Below are 26,131 nucleotides of genomic sequence, written 5' to 3' on the forward strand. Positions count from 1 at the left end.
TACTTTAAATCCTGCTGCATGACAGCTGCTTACAACTAATGTGGCATGCAATAGTAAAGATGTTATTCCTGAACATGAAAACAGCTAACACTTTTGCAAATCTAATCAATGTATTTAATTCATTATCCCAGTGAGGTTCACAACTCTTAAGACATTCGAGCCAGTGCAGGACTTAAAAACATACACTTAACCTCAAGCCAGTGCTAACTCTATTCCTATGGAGCAGAGTACAGCATATGCTTAACATTAGGGGCATGTGCTTAATGGGCTCATGAAGCACGTCCTGGTTTATGATTCAGCACAAGCAATTTGCAGCTCTGTTTTCATCTTCCTTACAACCAGTAAGGTGTCCACGGAATTACGACAGGCCGGTGGCAGGAAACAGAACCCTGGTCTTGTCAGTGGGGCCATTAGGCTGAACGAGCACAGCACCAGCACCAGATCAGGACAAGCCAACCCCGAGCAGTCCCAGTGGCAAACCCAGGCCAATATTTTCCAGTTGCAAGCAGAGAACAGGCGAAGGAAAACCACCACAGCTAATTATACACCAGAGCTGTTTAGCACAAAGAAACTAAATGCTGGAATAATACCCACAGGTGTTTTTACTACAGATTTACTGTAACTCCACCACTCCCAGCAGGTGTCAACACCCCTGACTGGGAGAGCACACCACCTGCATGTATTTTTTATTTAATTACTACGATTTTCAGAAATTTGCTCTGCAGTGCTCAAAGCAGAGTCATTAATCTTGAGTAATCTCTTTGAACAACAATTTCAACTTTTCTGAGCCTGCAGCCCCTCTATAAAGCAGTGGCTGTATTGTCTGAACAGGGGATTTTAAGCAAGGCAGTTGCCATGGCAATATGACAGGGAGGGCAGAACCCAAACAATAACTGAGCATCAAAGAATTTTAAGTGCAGGGAAAATTCAGAACTAGATTCCATATTAGAGCTATAGGCTGTCCAAACTGCAGATTTTAAAGCTTAGGAAGGCTGGATATTATTATAAGCTCCCTTGGGAATGGCTGTATTCCAGTAATGCATTATCACTGATCTGTTCCCATTATAATCCATCCATTTCACAGAAAACGACATGTTTTGTAAGGGAGTGGAAAAGCAATCTGAAAAGGAACAATTGCACATCTCAGCTTTGGTAGAGAAAAGAGAAAGAGGGAAGAGGAAAAAAAGGTTATAATCCGAACTATATTTCAATAGAAAGCCTGGCTGTTGTAAAAATAATAATGGTCTTGGCTAGTTGCTTGTTGGGAAATAATGAACTTTATGCACCTTTATAATATTATTGCAGGCATTCTATAGAGCACCCTAATAAAAATAGATGGCTAACTAAATGAGAAAAGGCTGCTGCATTGTTTTATAAGGCAATAATCCAGTTCCAGAACACATAAATCGTAAACTTCAAACCAAAGAGTTTATACCAAAAAACCTCAACACAACTTTATTGTTATTGTTACCCTGTTGCTCTTGTATATGCTGTTACAGATGTGTTTGCAAAATAATTAAAATCTGAAAGACTTAGCAACGGGACAGACCATAAGGGTGCTGAGTAACTCAAGCTGTTAAAAACATTCATATAAGAAAGGCAGCGTTTCTACATTTACATAGATTGGTTTGCCACTTAAAGATGGGAACGTACAGATATGAAAGGTAAAATAACCTAGCACAAGGCCACTGCTTGATTCTAACTCCAACTCTGTTTTTTGGCCAGTGTTTAACTTGGATGACTCCACTCTCCTGTATCTCTTCTGCATCTTGGAAACAGTCACCTTGTCATAAGACCACGTACAGGCTTGCATTTGAACTAATGGTTATTTTTTTGCAAGAAACATGCTGCTTGGATTAGCTCATTTCTAGCAAGATAAAAGCTACCTCAGTGTTGGTGAAGTCACCAGTCTCCTCAATACCACTACTAACCCCTGCACCTAAAAGCGTGGCTGATAGTTTTCCCTCCATGATGATGAGGTCTGTGTGTGTTAGGGCCGGTCCTGTTTACCTACACCAAGCTTACTGCTCTGTTTGAATCAGCAGCCTGTTCCTTCTGCTCCTGACTGCTCACCCAGCTGCAGGCATAACTGGCATATTTCTAGTTTTTTTGGCTTCTCGTGCATAACTAGCACTCCCCATGGAGCAGGCCCAGTGCCAGCCAGCTTCCCACTGGTCTGGGCTGTGTGGTCACTCTCCAGATACAGTGGAAGCTTCTCCTGAGGGTCAAGCATCTACGAGGCCTCTCAGCCATATGGAGTCTTCAGTAATATGTGTGTCCACAAATACATGTCTTCATACTACTGCATTTCTCCTAATTGGAGCTACTTCTGGGTTGCTCTCTCTATCCTTTACGCTGACCTCCACAGAAGTTATTTTTGAGATCAGAAGTTTCTGCTGATTTGCTTGGAACTTGTCCAATGAGTACCAAAATTGTTATAGGGCAGAGCACAAACAGATGTTGAAAACATGAAAGAAAACACTGTTTCCTTAGAAAATTAAGTTTAAAACTTTCTCCTGTCACAAAGGTAAGGACAAGTCTCTTTAGGATTTCTGTACAAAGTTTGCCCTATAATAATGCTATTATATCTATATCTGTCAAGTAGCCAGGTTTCCATCGTTTAGCACATGCCATGTTTATTTTCTATTGTTCTGCTCTGCCACACAGCCCAAATCAAATGGCCACAAAAGTCTATCACTATTTCCTATATTAGCTGAATTATAACCTCATAAAAAATACCAAGCTAGCCTAATTTTATTTTCTATTATCAAGTACTAACTGGCATCACTTACAAGCGCAAGGTTTAATCCATCATTAACTCATGCTCTTTATTTGTCATTTCATTGCTGCTCCTGGAGTCAATATACCAGGTTTGCAATTCAGTGGTATTAACTACAAAGGAGACATAGCAGGTTTTGAGAACTGCATCAACTCATAACTTCAACTTCACAGTTAAAATGAAATGATCTGATACTTATGAATCCTCTTACTGTTTTCATTTTTTTGGTTAAATTCAAATTCTGAAGTTTCTCAGGATCTTTTCTATTACTTGTATCTCATGCAGGAACACAGATACCCATTACTGTGTCATTAGAAACCACACCAGTCTTGGCTTCTGTAGGTTAGAGGATTCTTCAGTCATAAGAGACTTTGATATTGGGAACTTGAACAGATAAGGAAAAGCAGCTCCCTAATGGACATGCTAATGCAGCCCAGTTGTGACACAGATCTCCTGTCCCATTCCTCCTGGGCAGGACCAAACCGTCCCATTGCATCAACACCTGCGAAAGCCGTCTTGCAACAGAGGTCAAGGATCCCCTGTGCCTGTAAGCTGAACTGTACTTTAAGGTTAGCTGTCAACACCAGAAGCTGGAAATGACTCGTGGTGGTTACAATGTGCAGTTGCTCAATACAAGCATAGGTCCATGTCTGATTGCCTGCAGGCTGCAGTTGTGTTTCACTAATGCTTCCATTTTCCATGACATGCTAGATACAACCTGCACAGCCCACGGGCTGGAATGGTACTATCAGTGATTGCTCAGCACAGACCATTTAGGGCTCTTTTTATGGCTTCAGGATAAGCAACTTCTGCTTACACACTAATATAGTTCTTCCAGTGTTGATAAGGTAAGGCAGTCTATGGTAGGATGGCTTGTTTTATTGTATTAATTTCTGATTCAGTATTATTTGGCTTTACTGTAACCAATTGTCTGTGCACGTAGACATTTAAAGCTGCTTCTATCCCAATCGACTCTTAGCTGCCTCTGCAGTAATAACAAAGCACAATCTTGGACGGTTTGGCATGTGATTAATAACTGTTCAGATTGCCTTGGCAGTTTTAGCATATACTAATTGGGTTAACAAGGTACTAAGTGCTCCAAGGTGTTATGAATGTGTTGTAAAATCAGAAATGCTGCTGTCAAATGCATTCATTACTCACGGTCTGTAATTTGCTTGCAAGGAGCCTACTCCAAAAGACAGTATTTCCAATAATTTCTCCTACTCTTCTGTGAAAGACATTAACGTAACAGCACCAAGAGCATCTTTAAGTGATACTGTCTCATTCCTAGAGAAGGAATCTCAGCCAACAGGCTCCCTGGTATATTTGGCAAGTGTCAGATTCCTCCTCAGCTGCAGTGGGACAATCAAGTTGCCCTGGGGCCCTTGCCATGGGCTGCTCTTAAACATGCCTCACTCCCTGTTACTTTCCCCATATCAGCCTCTAAGCTTTATTGCTGTTCCCAGTTCTCCTGTTCCCCACCTTTTGCACTTCAGGCACGATGCCTCATTCCGAGCTCTTGCCATCCAGTCACACTGCCTGACAGCATTTCTGATCTTTGCAAAATAAAAGCCACAGTGATCAGACCAAAGGGTTGTCACAAGCACCCTGTGCTCTCCATTTTACAGGTAAGATCAGACAAAACAGTCACACTGCTGTTCAAGCCTACAGAACAGACAAGAAAGTCACAGTATCACTTGTTCCCATTATCCACTTTGCTGAAGCATGCCCAATTTATTCACTGACATACAGACAGGTTCACACTATTCCTTCTGCTAGCTCATTCTTCCTAAAATGCACATCTCATGATGTCATTTCTGTGGAACTGAGAAACTCATTCTTTACTGTCCTCCCTCTTCCTGTTCGTTTTCCATTCCATGAACATATAGGCCTTACTCAACAGTGACGTTCCAGTTGACCTTGATTTCTGTGAAGTGAATGTAATAAGATAAACTCTATATCTTTGTCTGATTACATTTGGTGACTGAGACGTACTGACCTGAGCAATTGCACCAGTCATTTCATCCTGTCAAATCACTGATTGAAATTAACACTAGATGGTGGGACAAAAACACTTCCTTGACTGATCAGCCTCAGCGAACAAAGTTCCTGGCAACAAAGAGGTTGTATCTAGATATATGGAGAAATGAAAGATGATAAATTTAGGGCTTTTTCTTCAAAAATCTGAAGATGGAGTAAACCACTGTACACTACAGCAGACAGGGAAATAACACATGAATATGAGAAACAGGTGAGGAAATGATCACCCAGTCAAAGGTTTGTTTGCATAAGACTTAATCACCCAAGAACACGCTTTAGAGGAAACTGGGAAGGTGTGTATAGAAGATGACTTTTCCCAAGGAACAGCTGACTGTAAATGGCAGCAGCTCTTTATGCAATCCACACTTGTTAGTGGAAACAGGTGTGACAGCAGGAAGGAAATGTTTAATGTTTGGATGTAAAAACATGACTCTTCCTTGCTTGACTAAAAGATTAGTGTTGGCTCAAAGCCATTATCAGGCTCACAATGTTCTCTAGTTTTAAGTAAAAAGATTCAAGGCAATAACCTGCTTGAGAAGGAACACAAACTCAGGTCCTGCTAAACTCAATCCTCACATACTTAACAGGAACAGGGTTTGGCCTGGAATCATAACTGGTTTCCAAACCACTCACATGACTGAGTTCTATATTTGCTCTATTGCACTTGAAGAAAAGAGAAACCATCTATTTTTCCACACCTAAAAGATCACTGGGACCAGTCACACAATGGAAACACGCTGCCCCTCAAATAGCTTCTGAAATAATCACTTGCATTAGCACATTGCTCATATGGTAATCGAACAAAGCAAAAATGTAGCTCAGCATACCAACCACAACTTGGCAAAAAAAAAAAAAAAGGTACAAAACGTTTAAATCTGACTGATTTCAAAGGACAATTAATATATGCCCAGCATGGAGCTCATATTGTGCTGAATCAAAGCTACCATTCCCTCTCTCTGCCTGCAGCTCATGAAACAGTTTGGTCACCTACCCTGTGTGGTGAATAGAGGACGTGCAATTCAAGCTGCTTCCAGTGACTTCTTCCCTCCTGCTCAGCCACCCCAACTCCTGTAGCGTGCCATGAGGCTATGCAGGAAGAATGGCTGCTGCTGGATAACCTAACACTCCTAACCCCTTTGGCTCCAGCAATTTAAAAGGAATGCTCACAATTTATTTAATCCCAAAATCCATCTTGTCACACCAGCTAATAGTTAGATAATGCTATGCATAACATTCTAAGCATGGCACCGTAAATAAGAAAGCATTTAAATAAAAGAGTTTGCTGCAAATATTTAAATCCAGTTCCAAGATTCACTTAATTAAATACAAAACCAATGTATTAATTTCTATGGCATACTTTAAAGACATGAAGCCCATATTTTAAGAGCTTCTGAGCACCACAAGCTGCTTCTGCATTTTGAGAAGAAAGGAAAAATAACATTAAACTGGCCTTTTAAAGGCTTCTCCTCCCTTTGCACGATCTCTTTCTTACAGGACATTTCATTTGTAACCCGGTATTCAGCACCAGAAAGGTGCTTTCCCAAAAACTTTCCAGGAACAAAATAAGGTTCTGGCTACACTTTTTCTGGTCAGATCTGCAAAGCATCAAACCAACCTTTGCCCAGTGCTTCCTTAAGAACGTAAAGTAACTGGAAAACAGCAGGCAAGGGGTTCTCTCTCAGCCCCTGTGGCAGAGCAGTGATGTCTGGCAGACTTCACAAACCTGACCATCAACAAATACTGTCCCTTGATCTCCCATAAGAAAGGGTGCCCATGGATTCAGCACAAAGTGGGACTGAGACAGAACTTCCTGTGCTGGGCAGCAGCGTGAGCTCTGGCAAATCGCATCGGTGCTCTGTGACCTGATTTCCCAGCCACAAAATGACACTGACTGCTCTGCAGTAGTCTGAGATCTATAACTACAGAATATGAGATAGACACCCCATGCAATTGAAGTTGTTCACTCTTTTCCAGCTTGTCAGCATATTTGTTAAAACAGGATTTACCACCAAAATAGAACGAACAGCGAGACCTCTCCTGTTAGTGATCATAATGTGAAAAAGGCAAAGCTCTTCTTAATTCTGCCATCATTCAGGGCTCATTTAAAACCCACTGAACTGCTAATAGAAGGCAGGATTTTATTTCATTTTCCTCAATCATATATATGCTGTCTTGGGACACTCATAATCACCCTTTTATTGTCCCCCATCAAGAGTTTATCTCAGTCATTTAAAGTTGCTTCTCTTTGCTGGATTTATTTTCTCCTCTAGAGCACGAAGAAATTTAGCAAGAGAGACACAATCTGCTGTGATGAAAATGCAAAGCTAGAAAAGTGTTCTAGCTCTTCCAATGGTATATTTTATTGTTCCCCATGAGGGAAATTTTCTCCACTAATGGTGATTACAAATCTCTGTTTACTGGGACATTAGCTTCCCTTATGCTTGTTACTGAAATGAAAAGAGACAACCAAAATATGATAGAGCTGTCATTATAAAGCCCTTATCCTATTAAGCCACTTAGCCATAGTCTTTACATAGGGATGGGATGCCCAGAAGAATTCTTTGGAGAATTAATCAGTTATGCATTAAGAAATGCAAAGGAAAACTTTCATTCATTAGGATCAATTTTAGCAGTTTCTATATTACCCCTGTCAACAAAAATACCAGGTTCTTGGATGCAAGTGGCCACATTTCAGATCTGCACCTAGGGAGGCACATTCTGGTTCTCCTGAAATGCAGCAGTGCTGCTTTTTCTCTCTCTCACAGCAATCAAGGACTGGGAATGAGCAGATGGAAAATAAGTTGTGTATTTGTTTAAAAGACATCCGCTTTAGCCCAGCTCTTACCGAACTATTTTTATTCATTTATGTCCTCCCTCACAGGGAAAGGGTTTTGTTCAAAGGCTGGAGGCAAATCCTGCTACTACTGAAACAAAACCCTGAGGAGCCAATCGATTCCTGAAAGGCTGGATCTGTTGTGGAGCTACAAGATGCTCAAAGCCAGATATTCGTCTGTGCAGAGTGAGGTGCTTTCCTTGACTTGGTGAAAGAAAACTGACTTACATATCATCCTGCTTGCTTTCCATGTCTTCAAATCACTTATCTTTTCTGCCTTGCACCTCTGACCCAACAGCTGCCTAACCCTGTACAACAGCTCTCACCAACCCCTTTCTCCAGTGCCACGTAACTAATTGCATTTCAGCCTCAACAATGTTATCTTTTTCTTTTTTTTCTTTTTTTCTTTTTTTTTTAGTGGAAATGAGTGGCCAAGTGCTCATAAATAACACATAGGCATCACACAAAGAGAAGGTCATAAGGGAGCAACTCGATGAGCCTGAGAAAGGGTTGATTTTTTTAAGTCCTTTCTCAGTCCTCAAATTTCTCTCCTAGGAAGTCTGAAGGGCAGAGGTTTTATAAAGGTAAAAGGTACTAAAGGTTCAGTTGCTGGGGAGGACAGCAGAACTACAGAGCTGTAGGAGAGTTTCTGCAAAATAACTGCCTGTAGCACTGGGACCAGGACCTTTGCAAGAACGTGAAACCTCTGAGATTTCAAAAAAACAACCCACAAAAATAACCCCTGAAAGCCTGGTTTACACCTCTTATATCTGAGCAGCAGAGGGAGGGGTGTTGCAGCCATAGTCTGCTCAGCACTGCAACAAAAGCCAGAAGGTGATTCAGGAACAGCCCTCAGCCTCTAACCTGTACCCTGCGGTCAGCAGCTGTTCAAGCCAGTACAAAGCTGGGGGAGGCTGGGTCTGCTGCTGGGAAGGTAGGAGGGAAGCAGAGACAGGGTACAATCAGCCTTTCAAGTGCCCCAGCACCCACTGGAAGCCTGCACAGCGGAGGATTATCCAGGACACATGATGCCAAACTGTGAAGGTAAAGACCAGCCAGCTGAAAGGCACTTTCCCCATTTTACATGTAGCAACAGATACAGAACACAGCCCTTTACCTTTCTAAGGACAATCAGTTAAAATCATACAAAAATCAGTGCTCTCTGCATTGTCTGCAGCAAGCCAGAAGGCTGAAGTTTCTGTGTTTCAATTTACGTTTTCTTCTCTATCTAAATGTCACACTTCTAAATGATGGTTTAACAACAACTCCAATTTTAAAGGAGCATCACACAGCTTGGCTAAGTGTTTCTTCTGCTGGGTAGACTCCTGCTGTCCTTTCCTATTGACTCCTCAGGATCATGCAAAAAATAACACTGGAAAACATTTAGAAGTAATGATGCCAACTGAGGCCCAGGACCTGTGGGGCACAGCTGGCTCCCACCCCCAACTCTTCCTGCAAGCTGAGAAGGCTCAGCACCTCGAGAGATGGTGCCCTAAAGACACAACAACAAACCCAACTGACTCTTGTGAAAATAAATAACCACCACTCAACACACAGCATTTCTCCATGACATTGGAAAATACGCATGTGTGGTCCAACCATGTTCTTTCAATAACTGTTTATTTGCAAGTACGGTCAGGAAGGGATGCTGTAGTATCAGGAGAAGTGAAACAGTTGGAGAAAATGAGCTGTGGAGTTGTGCCATATGTTTCACACCCCTCTGTTTCTTGCCCACACACATTTGAGGAGAGTGAGTTTGATTTTGATTGTTTTAAATTAGTTTTAAATTAGGGCAAGATCCAAACGGAAAAATAAAGTTTGTCTGGATATCAGCAGCACTGTGATTCTGGAAACAGAGGCATGAGGGGACCTTTGGATGTCTCTCTCTCAGCTGTAGGCTGCCAGTAGCAAGGCATGCATGTGGCTTACAATGTGGGGAGAATGCTGCATCCTGCAGCAAAAATATTTGGCTCCAGAATAAATACTGCTTCAGAACACTGAAAAAGACTTGAGTTTGTGGATGAGCAGAAGCAAACAGAATAGCCCTCCCCATAACTCAGAGCCTTTTCTTTTCTTCCCTGATTGACTTAGGGATGACAAGAGGTAAACCCTTACTGGGATTAAAGAGGAAAGAGAAAAAAAATAATGATACATTGTGCAGTGTGATCCCTTCCTCCAGTTCTCCTGGAAGCTTTCACCTCCCTCAGCTTCTTGCACAGCTCTGTGCTTCCCTGTGGCTTGCCCTCCATGTTCCTACATCTCCTATTGCCTCCCTCTGCATCACCAGTGTTCTTGTGATACTTCATGGTCCTCCATGGTCCTCCATGGTCACAGCTGTACTCGACCAGGCAACACATAAAGACTGAGGTTAAAAAGTTAAAATGAATTGTCACCCTCCTTCGTACACAGTTTTGTTTCCAATACCAAACTTCTTGCTAATGTTAACTTTGAACTCTCCATGTCCTCTAATGTCCTTGATCAATGAAGTTTACAATAAAGTGTTGTTCAAAGATCGGTTCCTAACACTAACTTCTGATCTTACTTGAACTTTTCTTCCTTTCTAGACAGTTATTCTGTGTTATCCCTATATGCCCTTTATAGCTGGAACCATATTGTTCCAAGGTTTCTAAGTTTTTTGAACAAACCTGGCACTTCGACTAAGCATTAACAACACAAAAATGATGAATTCTAAAATTAAAAAAAAAATATGCCAAAAAGAAAACATATTGTTCCTCCAGAGGGATGTATTTAATATTGTACAGCCAAATCAAACAAACACACTTTAATCACTAGAATGAAACCCCAGAAACAACTCAAAACAACAGCACAGGAAAAATAAATATGAACTCAAGTTCTTTGAAGAGCAGGAGGAGAATGATCAGATTTAGATGATGAATAACTTCTTGCTTAACGACAACATAGAAGGTAGAACTTGAGATGAAATTAAAAAATAATAAAATATCCTTTTAAAAAACAAGTTCTAAATATTGTTTGCCCCTTTCTTTCCAAGTCTAGCACTTTAGATGATCTAGTAGCCCAAGAATAGATACAGAGACAACCACAGAATACTGACAGACAATTCCTATTCTATTGATGTCCTCATTTTGGGGGACCACACAATCTAGCCACTTTTAATTAACTCTTTTGTCCCTTCTATCAACAGAAAACTTGGGAAAACAGCATGATGCTGAGCCAGGAGTATCCGTTTCATGTCCTGAGCAGGCTGGTTTCCAATGTGTGCTCAGATTTTCAGGAAAACAGGCCTGGACAGGTGCCAATGTACCCCCGTGAGAAGTGACAGAGCAGGTCAGTCTGTGGGCAGGATAAGGAATCCCCTGGGCCAGTGTCAGTCCAGGACTGACATCCCATACTGTGCAAGAACTAAAGTGAAAAGGAATTGTTCATGAGAAGAAAGGGAAGGAATACAATGTTCATTTTGATAAGCAGTAATGAGGAAATGGCCTTTAATGACTTACAGTTCATCTCACACTCTCATTAGCAGATATTTAGAGGAATAAGGAACTCAATCTCTTGATCTCTTAATGTATATGTTGGTGTTTTTTTGTCTAACCATCCCAGATGGCATCTTGCTGGAAAAAATACTATTTTTGACTAACATGAATCAGTTTTAACTGTTTCCAAATCAGTCAAAGATCAATTCAGAGCTAGAAACTTCTCTGACACCTGAGGTTCAACTCAGTTTCTAATGTAAGGTAAAAGGTAACAAATCTTTGACATCTGGCTCTTTGAAAATCACAGCACATTTCAATCAACAGCTGGTCCCAGTTTAGAGCTGAAAAACAGAATATGCTTTAATTCTTCTGTGCAAATCAAAAATTTATTTTTATTCTTCTATTTTAAAATTACTGGAGTTGGCTATGTCTTTGAAATAAAGATAGGGATTTTACTGCACTTCCCTTTTAGTCTGTTTTGATTGCTCCAAACTGATTCACTTAAACATCCCTATAACTTAAACATCCTCTTCCTTCACAATAGGCATCACAATACCTTCTTTTTTGTTTAGTAATATAGATTTATTGATATGGAGCTTGATTTATTTCCTGCCTTTTAAGACCATAATGTTGTTCACAGCTGAATTTCAGACATTATTTCAAAGGCACCACTCTGCACCTTATTCTGTATGTTTTTAATTTACAACCATCCTATCTAAGCAGGATCACGCATTCTTCAGAAATATCTTGTGACTGAGAGATACCACAATTACCGTGAATTCAGGATACCCGCTATATGGACTAAGATGACCTTTATCTGTGTGCCTTGCACCCTTATGGGGAACGTGTCCATCAGCACATTAGTACAGAACCTGATTTTCACACTGCTTGCAGGACTAGAAAGGAGAGATCAAGTGTTTCTGTGTTGCCACAGAAAATACATTTAAATACCCTCAAGATGGAAGTGTTGATATTCATACCTACAGGGTTTTAGGAGAGCTTTAGCCTGAAGGATTTCTATACACTTGTTTTGTTATAGAGGGACTTATCTTTTCAAATGTTATTGATTTACTTATTTTCCACCAAAAGATGGATAAGATTGAAATGACCTAAGAATAAGACTGAACATATACTGAATGCTGACCATTATTTCTTAAATGGAAAAAAAAATCAATTAAAATCAATAACAAATGTTCTTTATGAAATGGATAGCAATAGAAATGAAAATTTACAAAATAATGCACTTTATAAAAGAAATGGAGCATATTCAATCTGCCCTGGGTATAACTGCCAGTTGTGCATGGAGGAAAATGCTGAAAATAAATCTTTGAAGAATCTCTTTCTGTAAGACTTCACTTTCAGGGACTTTCAGTTGAATCTGTTTTCAACATCTGATCACTCAACCGAATCTGGGTTCATATCTGCAGTTATTTATAGCTCAAAGAAAACCAAAACCCTGGGAGAGGTGTTAAGAAAATATCTGCTGCTTCTGGCACTAGTCTGGAAATAAACTTGTGAGTGCTGAGCAAGTGACCCTGCACTGACCACAATAGGAATGGCTTTCCTTTGGGGAGAATTGTGCCCAGGCATTTTGAGAGCAGAGGTCCCATTAAATTCCACAGCACTTTCAGAAATCCCAGCTGAGATATTTAAGATGCATGGCAAATTTCTCATCTGCCTTTTATAAAGATATTTCCTGGGAATATTACCCACAGAAAAATCATTGCTATTTCCATGGGCACTGCAGATGTTCCATATCTCTAGGTATTCATTCATTTTTGCCCATCAATTTGATTCTCCACAGTCAGCAAACTCTCCAGAGGCAGTTTTTTGGTGGTTTTGTTGGGGCTTTTTTGTTTGTTTGTTTTGTTTTCTTTCAGAGCGCTTTATGCACATTAGAAACAATCACAGAGAGATTAAAACTTTATCTATATAATACAATTAAAAATCTGGCTCTATTCACATTACTTTAAATGTCATTTGATGTGAGAATGAAAGGTCCCCTCGAGAAGCTTCTGATGCATTCTCTCCTTTGTCTTGCTATGGTTTCACAGTGATGAAGCCAGGTTTGTGTAAAACAGTCAAATCTCTGGGAAATTTCTTGCTAAAATTCAACTATTAGATAAAAAAAAGGGGACCTCTGGGGAAATTCATCCACTGTCATCATCTCCTCAGTAGGTGTGTGAGGAATTGTCCAGCCATGCAGTACAATAGGAAATGGATAATGCTCCACTACCTGGCTAGAGAAAGTCCCCTGAGTAATTACTATGAATTTTGCAAGTGCTTCCAGCAAGTGTTATATTTTAAAAGCAGCCAATCATATTTCACTTTGTTTTTCAAAAGAACACATACACCTTTTCCGAGAAAGCTCTTTGAAACAAGACAGCCTGCGGCTAGTGCTGCCTCCACCCACAGCTGCTGCAAATCCTTGCTGGCAGCAATGGAAAACAAATGTCCTTACTCTCAGCAGCACTTGCACCCTTGATAGATCCCTTCTCGAGGGAAATTCCTGACCATCTACTTGTTACATTTAGAAACGGGTGCTGGAAAAGACAGGAAACACGTAATTCAAGCCAGGGTTAAACCTGTCTGAAGATCAAGGTTGGTAAGAATTAATTTTTTTATTGTTTTGGAATCTAGTTCCAACCCAGGGAAGACCAAAGTCCATTTTTTCAAAGTTCATAGAGAAAAAAAGGGCCAAAGGTCCCAGAACTGTCCTGGGGTATGTGTGTTGTAGGCAGAGCCAGTATTAATACCTGTTTTGAGGAGCTGGAGATCCTGTGCTACATGCATTATAAAACAATTAAAAAAGAGCTGCTGACTGATTCTGCTAGCAGACGGCAGGTGGGTAAATTCCTGTATAGCTACAAGCCATAGTGACTGGTGTAGAGACAAAAATAGGCAGTGAGACTGATCAGCCAAGTCCCTAAAGCAGAGATTAAGTCATACCAAGTCAGAGCACAGGCTTAACACTTAGAATTGTAACTATTTGGATCCCCCATAGAGTTCAGTTTTCTGTGAGTGCCTGTGTAACTTTGCACAACAATTTAAATAAAATGTGTGTAGCACTTTAGTCCTGGGAAGAGTTCATTTAGAAATCTAAAAAATTTAATTTATACATTGTCTGTTTGAGTGTGTTATATTTCACTCCAAGAGCCTCAAGTTTATTTTCCAAAAGACTGAAAAATCTCAAATGTAGACAGGCAGGTACAGCTCTGCAGATCAAATGCTGGAATGTTTCATAATTCTGGCACTGCTGCATTCCTGATAAGAGGAAAGCCCTTTTCCCTCTGAAAGCAGAGGGAAAGCCCTTACTTATACTTGGGAAAGAGAGGAGAAAGAAAAGTGCCACAGTAACATTAGTGAGCATCAATGATTAGAAAGGCAAGTTCATGCCAAAGAAAGCATTGCCAGCAGAGATAAACCAGTCTCGTTTTATCAGCTCCTAGTGTCCCTTCATTGACTTCAGTTTCAGGGAATGATTCGTACTTAAAATAAAAAAGTAAGAAAAAAAGATACATAGATTTGTACATTTTTCAGAGGGAAGAGCTGAATTTACAGGGGTCCTAACTGAGATTCAGAGCAAGAGCTGAAAGGCAGTCACCCAAAGCCAAAGGAAATACTAAGAAATTACCATTGGAGAGACAGAGAGGGAAGGGACAGAGATGTCATCTCCTGGCTCAACACTTTATTTCCTTGATAAGATAAACATTTTGCTACTACATGACAGAGAGTTAACCACCTATAGCTAGTGAGCACTCAAGAAGGCTAATTAAAGTGCCAAAATGTTTTATGTCAGATTTTCCTTTGATCACTATCATGTTTCCCTTTTCCACAGGTGAGGGCAGTAAGAATTCAGTGTGACAACTGCACTAATACTAGGCAGCATTCAAGCAATAGAATTACATCCTCTGGGGCCATAATTCACTCCTCTTTATCATACCTTCACAGGAAAAATTTACTTAACAGTCAGCAGTCATTTTCTATTATATAAATTTAATTTTACTTGTACCATAATTCATCAATCACTATAAGGAAGCAGCACTCCAGACAGCACACTGAATTCTGGCTCATCACTTAACTAAACAGGCTTAGTGCAGAATAACCACAAGAATACTTACATACATGAGTCCAAATCAATTCCTTTCTTTGCGCTTTAGAAACTCACAACTGTTTAATCTGTTGTAATTAACTGAGACTAAAATATCTTGGTTGGAGGAAGAAACCTCTTCAGGTCACTTCCCAGCCTCACCTGGCAGACAAAGTGCTGGCACCTATCACAGTGCCCCAGAAAATAGGAAGATTGGTAAAGAAATAGTCCAGATTTTGTATTTAAGTGACCACCTGCTTCAGCACCCACTCCATAGTCCTGTGATCATGCCCTCTCCCTTAGCTCTGCCACAGTCAAGAGTTTATGTCACACCTTCTCATTTCCTTTACATCAGCTACAATCCACAGCACCCGCTAAACACTGACAGAGAGACTGAAAGGTTGTTTACAGTTCAGTTCAGTCCCACTGCTCAAGTACTGCAGAGATTCCAGTCCACAGTGACACGTTTTGGCCATGCACAAGCACTATCAGGGGTCAACACCTCCTGTCCTTTGACATTGTCCTTGTATTGCAGTAGAAATGTGTCTCTTGCACATGACTCAACACAGAACTCGCTGGCAGAGATAGAAAAGGCCAAAACTCAGATCATGGGATGCACACATTTTGTCATAATAATGCCAGAGGGATAGAGGGCTTCACTCACCAGCTGTGTAAATATTTTGTTAGAGCTTAAGCATGGTTAAAAACCCCCTAGTACCAGGGGTCCAAAAGAAAAAAAAAAGCTTCAGGAAAGTAAACTATATAAGTGAAAGCAACAGAATACTTTAGCAACATTCAAGAGAGACAGAGATCTGTTGTGCAGTTTTTAATTCTGCTTGGTATGTCAGTTCCCTTGCTGAGAAACTAAGTAGAAATTAAATTGCCAGCTCAGTCTTAGCAAGAGTGCTCTTGTTAACAGAATTAATGTATGCATTTGCCTTATGGTATTGCTTTTAATTTCTCGATGACTTTAATCCCATCTATGAAAACGGGCAACCCTCTCATTTTTTTCCCATATCTGCCTTTTCTGTATTTGACAAAGTAATATTTCATACTTTCATAATGTTTTAAATGCTTCTTCCTTATGTTCATGTTCTTATTTCATGGGGATTTTCCTTGAAATATTACTGGCCCCACCAATCATCCCTTCCAACTTTACCCATTCTGTGATTCTCCTTATGTCCTCCTTGTGAGGTGTGCAACACAACAAATTTCCTTTACTATTTTATGAGTGGGCATTTCTGTTTGCTAATTTTTATTTGGTTTTCTTTTTTGTTTGGTTGGCTTTTTGTTTAGTTTTTTTGTTTGTTTTTGTTTGTTTTTGTTTTGGGGTTTTTGTGTTGTTTTGGGGGTTTATAGGTTTTTTTTTTATTTTTTGTGCATGTGTTTTTTTTCTTTTTAAATAACACACGTCAACACTGAGTCACAATACAAAGAAACACAACTTATTTAAAAAAAACGAGCAGCATGTTGGTGCACAACTGCATGGAGTTCAAACTCAAAATTATTAGTAGCCTCAAGAAAGAAAGAAGGAGATCAAGGCACTCCTCATATCTATGTTACCGGGAAAGGAAACTTCCAAGGAACTGAGAATTCTTCCTAATGAAGAAACTGAAGCAGTATTTCCTGCTCCAGCAAATTTATCACGGGGAGAAAGAAAGGTATTTTACCTTGATTAGAAGCCTTTCAAGAAAAGAGAATTTGCCCCTAAGTTCCAAAAAGCTTAATTTCTAAAATCTCCCCTCCCAATTACTTTCAATTAGAAAAATTATTATTCCCAGATTTTATATAATACCACCAAGATCTCAGTCTCATGACTGCACAAAGATGAGCTAAGTCTAGTAGCTAATGGAAAAGATAAAAGTGTATTGTGTATATTTATTTTTAGAGAGTAAAAAGTTTTCAGTTCACATTTCAGAGCTTTTTTCCACATCCAAAAACAACAGAAGGAAATGAGAACTGCTCTCCTCAGTATTCTGTAAAAGCCAACAAAAAAGAGGCCATTGGAAGACGAACCAGTATCTCCAGAAACAGCTGTTTCACAAGCCAAAAGCTCAATGGGCTTAACAAATGAGAATGCCCTGCATGCAGCATTTTCTTTATGCAATTCCCCACTGCTTTGAATCCAAATATAAAGACTGAAATCCCGTGTGCCATGAATTGAATGGGGCAAGGATTTCTCCCTAAGGAGAGGTTTTTAGATAGCATGCTAAAGAAGGCTTACTGTATAGAACAAAAGCTCTCTCCTTTGCCTTTTGGAAAAGGATGAAGAAATTTTTCATAGTAGGTTACCTAGGACCTGACCTGGATGCTCAATGGGAATTACAACTGCTGTAATAGTACTCATTATCTATTGATTCTTCAGCACTAAGTCTGGGTCATCAACCAGCTTTCTCCCCTCTATAGAAAACTTATACAATACAAATGACAATCCAAATAATTCTTTGTATGAAATATTTTAGATTATAGATTGCATATGGAAAAAGTCATGGATTGCAAATGGAAAACTAAACATTTTAAGTGTTTTCTCTTTCTTTCCTTTTATAAAGGTGCAGACCTACAGACAAGACCTACAGACATTACTTCAAGTCTGTGTTTCTACTATATAATATTTAATGAAAATGAAATGTTTGAGCCCAGGGATAATTGCTTTATATATTTTTGAGAGAGAAAAATCCAAGAAAATTAAAGATATTAAAGACTAAGATCCAGATTTAATCAGGTATTTAATTTAAGCAGACATGGACATTATTAAATTTTTTTCAATCTGAAGAGTCTATATAATTACCTGACCGCTGCCTGCAGCCAGGAAAGCCTGAATATTTAAAGGCTTAGTAACAGTTCTGGAGTCAGGCATATAATTAAGAATATTTTTAAAGCAGAGTCTGTTACTATAAAGGCTGCTGAAAATTTCCTTTAATATATAAAAATAGGTCCAAATTTGGGTCTGTATCCTATGCTGGGACAACGGAGGGAGATGCTATAATTAATGTAAAAATGTAATGTTTGCAAGAATTCCTGTCCCTCCCCTCCCCCCCGCCCCCAATTCCTCATCCAAACAAGGAAAAGAAAGAGGAAAGGGTAGTGTGCCATCAAATGTGATTTGTGATGGCCTCCAACATGTGAGTGACAGAGCAGAACTAGGACTCAGCTCTTCTGGTTCCTGTCAAACGCTCTATCCTCTGCATCAAATGATCCCCCTGATAAATGTCGTGGCTACATTCAGCTGTCTTGAGAGAAAACAAAATTCTTGCTGAATTTACAGTAACGTTATTTCATTCCCACTTAAAAACAAAAAAACCCTTTTGTATTTTAAGGAGTTTGAAATGCAAAGGTAAAGCTTAGCTCTAGGGCTGCACCGGGATGAGAGGAGACGGAAATCACTACTCACAAGTCAGAAGGAATTGACTCACAAATAAGTTGAAAGAAATACATATGACTTGAGGCACGAGGAGTGTTATTACAGCAGAAGTGCTACTTGAGATGGATTATCTTGGAGAAGTTGTGATTTTCTTTGTCTAAAATGTTGCTTGGCATTCTTGTCTGAACATTCAGCTAATGTGTTAGGTAATCCTCAGACACAATAGCGAGGTTTAGGGAAAGGACAAAGTGTGTCAGCTAGTTCTTTGAATTCTGTAGCCTTCAGAGAATAGTATCAAGTCTTACATGTTACTTGAGAATTGTTTCTGGCACTGAGTTAACACATATATGGTCCCAGTGCAGCATTAATCTGCTGCCATCCTGGCACACTGCTACCACTGCAAAACCCTGCTGTAAATGAGGCTGCTGTGAACAGCCAGAGTTTTTAAAGGTAAGAGCTCTTCCTATTGGCTCCTTTGGACAGAGATCTCACTGGGGCACACAGAGAGGTCATCTGTGGAGGCTACTGTTGTGAAAAGCCCCAAAGCTTGAATTTGAGCTCCTGGGGATAACTCTGCTGATTATGCTCGAGTTAAATAGGCAGGGAAACCACTATTTGCTGAACACCTTACCTATCAGAGTTGCTATCAGTCTCACAGAAGTTAATTACACCATTTATGTTACACTGTTTACCAAGCACTGTTAACTTAGCCAAGAAAACTGAAGTAGAGAGCATGATATGGTCCAGTCTTACAGTGCCAATAACCAGCACCAGCCCATGTAAGAATGTAACATTTCCCAGTCCAATGACATTCACTCAGACCAGCCTAGAAGATAAGCTCAACTACACACTCGAGGAAAAGAATCCAATTTTAAACTTGGAGAGTAAAATAACTTCACTGGAATGACAGTGAATTATTCCCATGCGGCAAAACTTCACCACTAGGAGTCTTGTGTCTCGGGTCCTTGCACAGCTCTGGATCTGCTGACAGACAGATGTTTGAGCTGAGACTGAATGCAGGTGTGTCTCTGTGCCTCTTCAATGGGAAGTAAGACAACTCAGCTTCATCTGTCATTAATTTGGGTAACATTGTGTATAAAAACCGAGAGAGAACTATAAGGAGATGCAGGGAGTTGATTTTCCTTGGAGCAAAGACATGATAATGCAGTAGTCTGGGAGCTAAATTCTACACAGTATTCTGGCAGTGACAATAAGGAAGCTGTTCAGCAGGAACTGCCTCTCTAGTTAAGGATGATGCAGTAGAATCTCAGACAAGTGTATTTAAGCCTTAGCTGCACACTCAAATTGGTTTCTATTCATTAAATGTGTAGAAGGACAAAAACACAGAGTCTCAAGTCAGCAGGTGAACCTACCCACCTTAAAAAAGTTAAAAGAATGACATAACCCTTTCCCCAGTGGTAATAACTTCTTCCCTTTAAGATCTGGTACTCAGTTTATCTCATACACATTCACCATTCAGTTCAAACAAGGTTTTGGATAGAAATCCCTCTAATCCTTTCCAGTCTTGCATCCTTAAGCCAACTCCTGCCACAATGGGCTGTCTTTCAGGGTACAGCCTGACTTGACACCATAGCCCTTGCATGCAGCTGCAGCATGCAGTATGGAGCATCTCACCCAGACATTGCCAGAGTTCATGCAACTGAGTCAATGGGCTTGGGGCAAACGAGCAAAGCTTATGCAAATGCCTAAAATTCAACATGAGCTCAAGTACTTTACTAAGTCAGTGCCTTTATCAGGAATGATAAATGTGAAAAACATAGAAAGTAAGGCAAGTCCACTGAAGGGTTGAAGACACAAGAAAATACTTCTCAGACATCGGGCAAAGTATTTGCATACATTACAGTGGCCTTTGGATTGTGAGGATCAATACTTTTCTAAGGCACATTATTAGATAAAAAAGCAAAATCCTGTGGATGTGCCTTTAAGATAAACACAATAGGTCGTCTTACAAAGGTAATTTATTTGCAATTAACTTACATTTCTGAGGCCAGCTTTCAAAATAATGCCTGTTCTGAACCTTACCTGTGGACTTTACAACCAAAACTTGGACTCTGATTTTGTGAAGACACCCTTCTACCTTGTGTAAGTGGCAGCATAATTAAAGCCCTGATAAACAGACAAATCCATAAAGGCATGGAAGAAATCATATTTTTTCAAGTTATGTGCGATTTCTAAACAACACATGAAGTGAACACGGGCATTATCTCAGTGGATATGACAAACCCATCAGCGTAGCAAAGGTAATTATTAACCACACATTTACTTGTAGCACCGATTGCTAATTCAGTGGAAGACCACAGCTGGAGGTACCAGAGAGTGACAAATTCAAGTGAGGCATCCTAGTGGAGCTGGGAATTTGGACTCAGATTGTCTTGACATGTAAAACAGTGATTACATACGTGCTGACAGTGCGCAGCATTCCAACAGAATCTAGCGTATCTCGGGGCCATCCATATGCTCCACCATATGTCTGTGAGGAAAGGGGTCCAGAATCACAGTCCCTGGAAAGGGTAGGTCTCCCAGGCTCTCAAGATACCAGCCAGGATCCCAGTGTTGCTGCATTCATTGGTGTGTAAGCACCTGTATTCCCGCCAACAAACTACTGATTTCAGCTCGGAGGGTAAATATGTAACATAACCAACTGTTTGCTGATTCAGAAGCTGGCTCTCACAGGACAAGTTCTACTGGGGCAGAAAAGGTTGCTCTGGGCTGTGTTTCTTCAGAGCCAATCCAACCTCTGTGTATTAACCACAAAAAGCTGCAGCAACAGAGATGTTACCGTGTACAACAGCAGTACTGACGAGCACATAGAAACAGACTGGAATTTAATAGCCCAGCGAGGGGGAATACAAGTTTCAACTCACTCAGCAGATGACAGGTTGCTTTATTTTGCCTTCTATTCAGCTTTTCACTTATATTTTTCTGGGGGCAATTAGCTGCCATGTATTTTCACATTTCAGTCCTACCTTATCACTGTCCACTGTGTTCTGTGACGTCCTGGATGCAATGGAAATGGTGTCAGGTTGACTGCTGCCATCCCCTTGGCTGTCTGCATCATCTATTCCATCTCTGCAAGAGAAATAATAGGGGAGCAACGACGCTTACATAACACATCACCTTATAATGTGCACAGCTTTACAGGTGGATTTGAGAAGAGCAGCGTCAGCGGGACAGAGCTGGCTTTGTGCCACGGTTACCTCACTAATGCAGCCCATGATGCTGCTTAACTGCAATTTAAAATGATGCCACCCTTAACCATAGGGTTGGGATTAGCACATAATCACAACATTTGTTGCTGGAAAATGGATGGCCATTGCCAGCATAGAAGACTCTGGTGTTCAGAAATAGCTGTGTAATGAGGGCGTCAGGCAGAAATTTTCCTTCAGTTAGATTTTTGCCCTAACCAAGAACATCCAGCCTAGTTTACATGTAACACTGAAAGAAAAGGCATTTCTCTTGCCTCACAGGAACCACCTCTTCAGAAAGTTAATACTGGGTATTTAAAATTTAAGTTTGGATAGCCACAAATATGCTATCCAAACAAACATAAAGACAGCATAGAACTCTACAAATTTACCTCTAAGAGGCTGCTAACAGAGAGTATTTTCTTCCATTTTGCTGTATAGCTAAAGTTCTAAATTTTTACTAGTCTTTCAAACTAAACAGTTAAATAATCCAAAATACATATTTAAGGATATTGTACTAGAAAACTCTTGTGCTGGTGCATGTTCTTAGGAAGAAATGTCTGGATCTTGCTACAGGTCTCCTAGGTGACCTTGGTTACTTAAGCTTTGAATGTCTCTATAATCAATCCTGAAGTAAGAGAGGCATAAAACTTGTGAGGAAATTGAGGTGCTCAAATTACAGGTGGCTTTTGGGAATGCCACAGTAGAAAAAGAACGATTCATTTTGTCTAATTTCTATTTAATCCAGGATTGAAAGAAGTTGACAAGAAAAATTAGTATTACTTCACAGGCTGAAATGAGTTTATATTTGATGATGAAAACAGATTTTTCACTGTAATAATATATTGTCATGATCAACTATGATTTTCATTTCAAACAATTAAAAATGCCAAACGGGGGAAAAAAATCTGGTTTTATTCAAATGTGAAGAAGTAAAATCTACTTTAGGAAAGAAACATAACCTTGGACTCTGAAGAATGTTTACTGTTTGTTTCTCTCTAATAATAGTACAATAAAAGATCTTTGCACATATATCATAGAAAAGCTTCCTAGCTACTTTTGTCAAGACAACATATAAAAAGCAAAGACAATGAAAACTGCTTTGACTATAGTAAAAGACAGTAAAAAGCCCACAAACAATACATTGTTGTGGGCTCAGAAAACACAAATGATTTCATGTTATAGGGAATGGCTGAGGTTACCTTCTACTGTTGTTTCGCTGCTTTGCTGGTGTCTTGGGGAGCTGAATTGGCTCTTTCAGAGCTCCCTTCAGATGAATAATCCTTTCTTGAATAACTTCCCGGATATTTTTGATCCATTCCTGTTTTGTTTCAATACTGGATGCCTAAAGTTCCACAAGGCAGAAAGACAGAGACTTTATCATGTTCTCAGGATGTCACCTATGTAGAAGAATCGTGGTCGGCTGATGCAAATGCCTGATTAACTGTTTGTCCTCTCTGCTGCACTAGAGTACCTGGTAACCCCTGGAAAACTGAGAGCATTTTTACCAGACCCACTTGGCAAGCAGCAGCAAAGCAGCTGAGCTCTGGATAAGTATATTTAACACTAAGCAATACAGCATGTTCTGTAGAGGGGAAATAGGTTATCAGTGCACAGCTGGGATTTCCTCAGACAAAACAACCAAAACACGAATTCTTCATTAGAAACTCACTTGACAGAAAAGGTTGTCAGCTCTGGTGGTTTGAGAAATGGGTGACTGTTGATATGCCCGGTGGCAAAGGACTAAGAGAATTACATCTCCCAGCCAAACACCCTGAGACATGCCCTGTGTCAGTGTGCAGATACTCAACCCAGGCTGCAAGAGGAGATGCAATTCCAGCAAGGCTAAACAATCACACTGCCAATTCCAACTGGAGCCTTAGAGCTGAATTGCTCCCCATGCTGGCATGACCCCACTGACAGACATGGAAACCATGAGAATGTGAGGAAGGAAGAGATTGAACTCTCATTTAGTGTTCCCAAGGCCTGAACTAGAAGGTCTAAAGGCAAAGAAAACAAACAAAAAAGACTTACTTTCAGCACTGTTTTATTGTCTGAGGATGGTGTTCGTCCAGACCACAAAGCAAATTTGCAGGGATCTCCTTCAACGTGTTCAGTCACTCCCAGTTCTGAGGTCTAGTGTGGAGGAGAGATGATGAGAGATTTTATATATACGAAGCTTCATGAGTCCAGAAAACTTTGGACTGCTGGGAAGAAGTGGAGGGGCTGGGATGGGTAAGGGAATGAGATCTTATCTCTGCTTTGCTACACACAGATAAAAGAGACAGAAAATCAGTGGGGATGGCAGGGAATTGAATGGCTTGAGTGATCCTGCTTGTATTTCCCACCCATCCTTCACATCTCACTATCTTAAACCTCTCCAGACTCACTGCAAGCTGACTTCCAGGTGAGCCCTGCAGGACTCAGAGCCAGCCCTTCCAGGTGGCATGAGTATCCCAAACCCAGCATGGGGACTTGTAAGCCATCTCCCAAACTCCACCTCTACCTACAAGAAACACAACACCAAAATGTTTTCTTTGCAGCCACACCTACCAGTAACTTGTTCTTGTAAACATATTTTGTGTGTCCTGAAGAATCTTTGATCTCTTTGCTAAACACCAAAGAGATTTCAAAGAGAAACAAATGCCTCTCACGGCCTTTCCGAATGAGAGACTTGGGATCCCACACTTGGAAGGAATCCTGAAGAATCAGCTCTCCCTGGACGTCCAGGTTCTCATCAAACCCTAAAACCACAAAACAGATTGGTTTGTATTTATTCTTAGGACCAGCAATTCTCAGAAATACCAGAGCAGTAAAGATTGAAATAAAACAGTCTTTTTCTTTTTTTACACATATTCTGAAGGGACATTAATGGGCATCCATTGCCTCAGTGAAAATATTTTTCTTTTTCCTTTTTTTTACCTACTGCAATGACATAAGTATTTTACCAGAGACAAATACATCATATGTGCTAAATTAGGCTGCTGCTAAAGTGTAGTAGGAATTACTTCAAAACAAATATTATTAAGGTTTCAGTGGTGGTTACGATACACAGAACTGCATTGCAGGAAATCCTATGCATGTCAATACAAATTCAGAGAAATGTAGTGTGTGATGGGTAGAAGTGCCCCACTATACCATGATGCTTTCAAGCATGTCAACCAGCCTTCAAGGGACAGCAGTGGCATGGGGGAGCTACATCTGTGAGAGTAGAAGGGTATGGTGTCTGAAACAAGTTTTCCAGAAGTTTCCCATGCTGCCTGTCAAACACCTTCACATGGATGAAGATCACAGGACTCCCTCCCTCCATATAACAGGAGAAAAGGGAGTCCCCAGCGCAAGGTGCCCTCCAAGGCCCTGTCTCAGCAGCTGCTCTCGGCAGCTCATGGGTCACACTTCTCTCCAGAGCTGGGGACTGTTCCACCACCAGCACAGTCTGGTTGGCTCTGTCAGACACCACTGGAGAGCAGCAAGCAGCCCTGGTCCCTGCTCCAAATATTCAGGAATAATGTCTTATTCAGAAGATAACTCTTTAAGTCCTTGGTTACCCTAACAAAGGCATCGCTGCTTCTTCATTATTGTGTGGTGCTGATCAACTCACGAGGACTGAATATCCAGATGTTATTTTGGGAACCCTTGCTTTTCACCAGACACCACAGTTAAAAACATCTTCATAGTGTTTCTATCTATGCTGGGTCAGTTTGCCCTTCTGCAATTTTAATCACCTGGTCTTAATGTGCTGCCTAACTACTGACACAGTTTCCTTTTTTTCACCTGTTTTAGTACTCCGCTTGTTTCTTGGTTCTGATTCAGGCCAGGCTGGAAATTATTTTTCCAGGCCGAAAAAACATTTGAGAAAATAAAGTATCTGTGTCCAGAATAAAATTTTTAAGTTTTAGATATACTCCACACATCAAAAATCCAATAAAAGACTTTATGCCAATCATTTTTTTTCTATAATTTCATTTTTTTTTAATAATATTTTTTATATCTTTGGCATAATTATGCTAACATTTTGAAATACAAGCTGTTTTGACTCAGAAACCCAGAACTTTTGAAATGTTGAAACAGTATTTAAAAATGTTTTGATCCAGTAATGGTTATGGCTGCCAGCAGCTAAACTGATACTGTTTCAGGGGGATATTTTTCTTTTTCATTAAGAAAGAATGTTTTAACTAAATATATGTATACATACATTGTATATGTATACATACACACACACATATGTACATACATACACACACATATAAGAGATAAAAAAATAACTCCCCCCAAACTTCCTAGCCAGCTTAATTCTTCCAAGACTTTTAGAAAAATATCAGAAAGGAGCCAGAAGGGACCTGAAAATTATGATCAAAAAACAGTACTGC

The 26,131-nt window shown here is 40.1% G+C and overlaps 1 protein-coding gene across 2 annotated transcripts in view; it reads right to left on the reverse strand.

The window, feature by feature from the left end:
- Positions 1-26,131, reverse strand: part of KALRN (kalirin RhoGEF kinase) — a 498,966-nt gene that overhangs the window by 114,009 nt on the left and 358,826 nt on the right. For both annotated transcript variants that reach the window (XM_027885121.1, XM_027885122.1), the window contains exons 31-34: positions 24,315-24,505; positions 23,796-23,897; positions 22,964-23,106; positions 21,543-21,645 (exon numbers count right to left, since the gene is read on the reverse strand). In XM_027885121.1, coding sequence (XP_027740922.1) covers positions 21,543-21,645; positions 22,964-23,106; positions 23,796-23,897; positions 24,315-24,505 — 539 coding nt within the window. The remainder of the gene's footprint in view (positions 1-21,542; positions 21,646-22,963; positions 23,107-23,795; positions 23,898-24,314; positions 24,506-26,131) is intronic.

Source organism: Empidonax traillii, unplaced genomic scaffold (genome assembly GCF_003031625.1).
Source record: "Empidonax traillii isolate 1590-97213 ecotype Southwest subspecies unplaced genomic scaffold, ASM303162v1 scaffold161:size1573837, whole genome shotgun sequence".
NCBI classification, from domain to species: Eukaryota; Metazoa; Chordata; class Aves; order Passeriformes; family Tyrannidae; genus Empidonax; species Empidonax traillii.